This window comes from Penaeus japonicus, unplaced genomic scaffold (assembly GCF_977035675.1).
Source record: "Penaeus japonicus unplaced genomic scaffold, GWHDUDI00000001_assembly GWHDUDI00000033, whole genome shotgun sequence".
NCBI lineage: Eukaryota > Metazoa > Arthropoda > Malacostraca > Decapoda > Penaeidae > Penaeus > Penaeus japonicus.
In genome coordinates, this window is record NW_028234435.1 from 12,521,444 (window position 1) to 12,528,943 (window position 7,500).

At 33.7% G+C, this 7,500-nt stretch overlaps 1 protein-coding gene across 1 annotated transcript in view; it reads right to left on the bottom strand.

Annotated features, from left to right (window-relative positions):
* Positions 1-4,917, bottom strand: part of LOC147467799 (glutamate receptor ionotropic, delta-1-like) — a 7,940-nt gene extending 3,023 nt beyond the window's left edge. The window contains exons 1-5 of the mRNA XM_086530422.1: positions 4,725-4,917; positions 3,826-4,007; positions 1,631-1,688; positions 1,492-1,564; positions 391-577 (exon numbers count right to left, since the gene is read on the bottom strand). Of these exons, the coding sequence (XP_086386548.1) occupies positions 391-577; positions 1,492-1,564; positions 1,631-1,688; positions 3,826-4,007; positions 4,725-4,902 (678 nt within the window). The 5' untranslated portion in view covers positions 4,903-4,917. The remainder of the gene's footprint in view (positions 1-390; positions 578-1,491; positions 1,565-1,630; positions 1,689-3,825; positions 4,008-4,724) is intronic.
* Positions 4,918-7,500: the final 2,583 nt, after the last annotated feature.

The following is a 7,500-nucleotide window of genomic DNA, read 5'->3' on the forward strand; positions in this document are numbered from 1 at the left end:
TATACCTTCCCTTTCTTCCCTTTCCTCTTCCCTCCCTATTCCCCCCTTTCCTTCCCCCTCCATCCTTTCCTTCCCTCTACCTATACCTCCCCCTCCCTATCTTCCCTCCTCGTCCATCCTTTCATTCCCTCCACCTATACCTCCCTCTACCTCCCTCCCCTTCCCTTCCCCTCCACATCTTCCTCCTTCCCTCGCCCTCCACATACCCCTCCTTCCCTCGCCCTCCACACTCTTCCTCCTTCCCACGCCCTCCACACATCCCTCCTCCCCTCTCCCCCAACTCACCTGTATCCCTCTCCCTCCACACTCTTCCACATTCCCTCGCCCTCCACACACCCCACTTTCACTCGCCCTCCACACACCCCTCCTCCCCTCTCCCCCCCAACTCACCTGTATCCCCCAGGTAAAATCGGAATCCACAAGTTCCTCGAGGGAATTGAGTGTCGGCGAGAGCGTGGGTAGCGTGAAGGAGGCTGTCAACATGGCCACATAGGAGGTCAAAGTCACGAGGGAGAAGATAATCCATGTTGCCACCATCATTCTCGGGCCGTTGCCAACATTCCACCGCGCGCTCTGGCTGCATCGCGTCGTAGAAGGGGGTTATGACAAGAGGTTGGGATATGTTGCAGGAAGGGGTTAGGGTACTCTCTCAGGGGGGGGGAGGCAGGGGTTGGAAGGGTATTTTGGAAGGAGTTAGTAAGAGAGGGTTATGGAAGGGGTTGGCAGGGGTTGGTAGTAAGATGGAAAAAGAGATATTGATAAAGCATGAAGAAACACCGAGGATAGGATGATGTAAGAAGGAGAACACAAAGAGTGAGAAAGGGGAGAGAGAGAGAGAGAGAGAGAGAGAGAGAGAGAGAGAGAGAGAGAGAGAGAGAGAGAGAGAGAGAGAGAGAGAAAGAGAAAGAGAGAGAGAGAGAATAAAAGAGAAAAAGTGAGGGATTAACATTTTATTGCAATATATATAAGGGAATCAAAGAGAAAGGAAGAAGGGATAAGATAATAAATGACATATAAGGAAGACAACGAAGGAGAAAGTGAATAAGACAAGAATGGAAAATATCAAAAGAAAAAAAAAGAAGAATCAAAACAAAGCATGTAAAACCAACACACAAGTTCAAATAGCTTAACGAATGGGAGAAGTAAGAGACAGAAGGAGAGACTCAAGGTTAGAGAACAAGAGCTTATCATTCATTCAGGTGCATGATTTCACAGTCATGTTGAGCAGCTTTCCACGTGAGAAGAATCTTAATAGGTTATTTTTCGACATACTGTAAATGGGGTCAAGCATAATAGTAGATTTAGGTGAATGTTGAAACTTCTCATGACACGAACTGCGCAGGATTTATGTCATGTGCGTCGAGATGCATACGTATGGGCGGCTGTTTGTATGTGTGTGTGCACATATACATACACAAGCTTTTAACATTATAAAAAGAAAAGAAAGAAAAGTATCAAAGTAATACTCAACCAAGTCCCACTCGAACGCACGAGAGACAGGCGCCATAGATGGAGAGGAGAGCGAGAGGGAAGGAGAGGGAGCTGCTCTTCCTCTCAAACCGAGCTCCTTCTCCTCTCTCCTCCTCCTCCTCCTTCTCCTTCTCCTTCTTCTTCTGGTCCTCGATCCTGCAGCTGAAGAAGTAGAAGGGTCCCATGAGCACAAGGACGACCGCGAACCCAAGCCACACCTGCCGCGGGAGGAAGGTGTTAAGGGCGGTGTGTGTGGGGGGGGGGGGGGGGGGGGGGGGGGGGGGGGGGGGGGGGGGGGTGGGTTGTGTGTGTGTGTGTGTGTGTGTGTGTGTGTGTGTGTGTGTGTGTGTGTGTGTGTGTGTGTGTGTGTGTGTGTGTGTTTTTTAGCTATCTATCTATCTATCTATCTCTCTCTCTCTCTATCTATCTCTCTCTCTCTCTATATATATTAATATATGTTTATAAATTAATTGATATATATATATTTATTATATGGTAATATAAATTTAATTGTATATAAATTAATATATGTATATAAATTAATTTCTAACATATCAAATTAATATATGTATATAAATAATTTGTATATAGATTAATATATGTATTATAAAATTAATAATTTATATATTATTAATATATGTATATAAATTAATTTACATATATTTAATATATGTACACAATAATTAACATTTATATGTATATATTAATATGAGTATATAAATTAATTTATATAATATAGTAGAATTAATATTATGTATATATAATTATGTTTGTATATATATTCAATATATGGTATAAATTAATTCTAATATATTAATCTATGTATATATAAATTAAATTTAGATTGATATATTTAATATATGTGATATAAATTATTTATCACTATACTATTACATCATATGTATATAAATTATTATGTATATATATTTATATATGTATATAAATTAATTATATATATATTAATATATGTATATAAATAAATTTATATATATATTTAAATATGTATATAAATTAATTTATATATATATAATATATGTATATAAATTAATTTGTATATAGTATATTATATATGTATATAAATTAATGTATATATATATTAATATATGTATATAAATTAATGTATATATATATTAATATATGGGGTATGATAAATTTTAAGTTTATATAATATTTATATATGTATGTAAATTAAATTGATATATATATAATATATGTATATAAATTAATTTGTATTTATATATTTATATATGTATAATAAATTAAATTAATTTTATATATATTTATATATGTATAAATTAATTTATATATATATAATATATGTATATAAATTAATATATATATATATTTATATATGTAGTAAATGAATTTATATATATTTATATATGTATAAAATTATTTAATATATTAGATTAATATATGTATATAATTAATTTTTATATATATATTTATATATTATATAAATTCATATAATATATATTAATATATGTATATAAATTAAGTATAATATATTATATATGTATATAAATTATTTATATATATATTTATATATGTATATAAATTCATGTATATATATATTACTATATGTATATAAATTAATTTATATATATATTTATATATGTATATAAATTATGTATATAAATATTAATATATGTATAGATTAATTTATATATATTTTATATATTGTATAATATTAAATTTATATATATATTTATATATGTATTAAAAATTAATTAATATATATATTAATATATGTATATAAATTAATTTATATATATAATAATATATGTATAATTTAAATTATATATAAATTTATATATGTTTATCAATTAATAATATATATTTATATATGTATGTAAATTCATTTATATATATATTTAATATGTAAATACATTAATTTAGATATATATTAATATATGTATATAAATAATAATTTATAATATATTTTATATATGTATATAAATTAATTATATATATATTAATATATGTAATAAATTAATTTATATATATATTAATATATTAATATAGATTAATTTATATATAAATAATATATGTATAGTAAATTAATTTATATATAATTATTAATATATGTAATATAAATTATTTATATATATATTATATATTATATAAAATAATTTATATATATATTTAATATATGTATATAATTAATTAAATATATAATATATATGTATATTAAATTAATAGTAATATATATATTTATATATGTATATAAATAAATTTAAATATATATTAAAATATGTATATAAATTAATTTAAATATTATATTAATATTATGTATATAAATTCCAGACAACAAAACACACAACCACACAGACACCCAACCCGACCCGACTAAACCTGCGGCTGGAAGGGCTTGACGAGCGCGAGAGCCTGGTTGAGTGGGCGGGGCTTGGTGGTGCAGAAGGTGAGTGGGTCGTTGAAGTAGCCCACCGTGTAGTCGATCACCCGCTCGCGGTCCCCCGTGAAGGCCACGTTCAGGGAGAAGTCCGCCTCGTAGCGCTGTACCGCGCCGATCACGCCTGGCGGGGGGTTGCGGGTAGGGGGAAGGGGAAGGGGAGAAGGGGGGGATGGAAATGTGTTTACATATACATGTATGTGGATGTTCATAAATCTATCTATGTATTTATATATCTATCTGAATACATATATATATATATATATATCTATATATATATATATATATATATATATATATATATATATATATATAATATAATATATATGTAAATATATATGTATGTAAATATATATATACATATATATACATATATATATATATATATATATATATGTGTGTGTGTGTGTGTGTGTGTGTGTGTGTGTGTGTGTGTGTGTGTGTGTGTGTGTATATCTATGTATCTATCTATCTATCTATCTATCTATCTCTCTCTCTCTCTCTCTCTCTCTCTCTCTCTCTCTATATATATATATATATATATATATATATATATATATATATATATATATATATATATATATATATATAAATGTATATATGTGTATATATATATATACAAAATTATATATACATGTACATATATTGTTTCCGATAATTCTCCTACACTAGAAAAAAGAAAAAGATAAAAAAAAAAAAGACAACACCCAAAGACACCCCCAAACAATCCTAACCCCACCACCACCACCCCCACACCCCCACACCCCCACACCCCCATCCCCTCCACCCTCCCCATTCAGACCTCCCTCCCCCTCATCCCATCCCGAAAGAATTCCCTCACCTGTATAGTTCCCATCATCGAGCTTGTACCCCCAATGGCCGTCATCAGGTTCCCTCACGGTGTAGGTGAAGTTGAGGCGCGTGGCGATGGCGTTCAACATCCGGGTATCCACGCAGTCACGCAGGCGCACTCCGCCGCCCTCCAGCTGGTCGTAACAGCTGAAGGGCGCGTATTCCATGGTCACGATGCTGAAGGTGTGGCCTTGGAAATCCTGGCGGGGATGCGGTGGGCGGGCGGGTGGTAGGGATGAGGGTGATGAGGGTGATGATGGTGAGGGTGAAGATGTGGCCTTGGAAATCCTGGCGGGGATGCGGTGGGCGGGTGATAGGGATGAGGGTGATGGTGAGGGTGATGAGGGGGATGATGATGAGGGTGATGATGGTGAGGGTGAAGGTGGATGCGGTGGGCGGGTGATAGGGATGAGGGTGATGAGGGTGGGGGTGAGGGTGATGGTGAGGGTGATGATGGTGATGGTGATGATGGTGAGGGTGAAGTTGTGGCCTTAGAAATCCTGGCGGGGGATGCGGTGGGCGGGTGATAGGGATGAGGGTGATGGTGAGGGTGATGAGGGGGATGATGATGAGGGTGATGATGGTGAGGGTGAAGGTGTGGCCTTAGAAATCCTGGCGGGGGATGCGGTGGGCGGGTGATAGGGATGAGGGTGATGAGGGTGGGGGTGAGGGTGATGGTGAGGGTGATGAGGGTGGGGGTGAGGGTGATGGTGAGGGTGATGATGGTGATGATGGTGAGGGTGAAGGTGTGGCCTTAGAAATCCTGGCGGGGATGCGGTGGGCGGGTGATAGGGATGAGGGTGATGAGGGTGGGGGTGAGGGTGATGGTGATGGTGATGATGGTGAGGGTGAAGGTGGATGCGGTGGGCGGGTGATAGGGATGAGGGTGATGAGGGTGGGGGTGAGGGTGATGGTGACGGTGGTGATAGTGATTATGGTAAGGGTTATGATGTTGAGGATGATGACACTGATAATAGTGAGATTGATGATGATAATGATAATGAGTGTGATAATAATGGCTATAGTGAATTTGATGATAATGGTATTAGTGAGGGTGATGATAATGAGGGTAATGATAATGATGATAGTGATCAGATCGATCACCACAATGAACGTGGCGCCTTGTAAAACCCGTATGCATCGGTCATGATATTAATGATGATAAAGATAATGATGATGATGATGATAATAATAATGATAATGATGATGATGATATTGATAATAATAATGATAATGATGATAATGATAATAATGATAATGATGATGATGATAGTGGTGATGGTGATAATGATGATGATGATGATGATAGCGGTGATGGTGATAATGATGATGATGTTGAAAATGATATCAAGGATAACGGACGTGTATTCATGGAGATATAAATGAAGACGATGATAATGATACCAATCGTGATATTCAACGTCTGATTAACGTTTAATGATGATGATGAAGTTAATAAACACAATTGATTTGGAATTCGTGATCACTATTCCTGGTCACTATAATTGGGAATTTTGCTTTATGTTTCATAGGTAACATGTTACCATATTTGATTCTGTATATACGACTGTGATAATGATAATGATTGCAACAATGATAATGATAATAATGATGATATCAATTATTATTAATGATGATAATGGTAATGAAATTGATAAGAAGGATGATGAATACGATGATTATTATTATGATTTATGATGATGATAATAATAATAATGATATTGATAATCTATTATTGTTATTCTCATTATTATTATCATTATTATTATTATCATTAATATTGTTATTATTATTATTATTATGAGGATGATGATAATGATGTTGATAATAATGATGATAATAACAATAATAATAATGATAGTAATAATAATGACAATGATAATTATGATAATGATAATGAAAATAACAATGATAATAACAATAATGATAAAAATGATTATGTAAATGATAATAATAATGACAGTAATAATAATAATACAAATAATAATGACAAAAATAATGATAACAATAACAACAACATCAACAACAACACTAATAAAAAAATAAAAAAACAAGACCCACCCCTAAACCCACCCACCCACCCACCCAAAGCAAAACAACAACAACACAAAACTCACTCGAAATACATCAGGGTACAAAGGCCTCCCTAGCGTTAGCCCTTCCCCTGGGACCCAGACCTCCCCCAGGGTGATTTCCGGACCTCCGTCTTTGCAATAAGGACACGTTCTAAGGAGCCTGAAGATCCTTGAACCACCGGAAGGACCCTGGGAGGCTGGGAGGTCGTCTTCTTTAAGATACGAGGATGCGACGACTGTGTGGTATCCTGTGCCTGTTTTGGGAGAGGATGGCAGTGAGGGTGAGGATGAAAAGGATGTGAAAAAATTATAGCGATGATAATGGTGATGATAATGGTGATACTAATGATAACTCTAATGAATAATGAAAATTATTATAATGATGATAATGATCATGGTAATGGTAATGATAATAATATTGATAATCATAATGTTGATAATAATGATAACAATAATGATATGGATATTATCATTATTATCATTATCATTGTATTATTATTATTATCATTATTATCATTATTATCCTTAACATTACTGCCATTATTGTTAGTATTATCATCATCACTATCGTAATTATCATTATTATGGATACTATTGATATCATTGTTATTGTTATTTTCATCATTACTGTTATTATCATCATTACTATCATTGTCATAACTATTATCTTCATTATCATTATTGCTATCA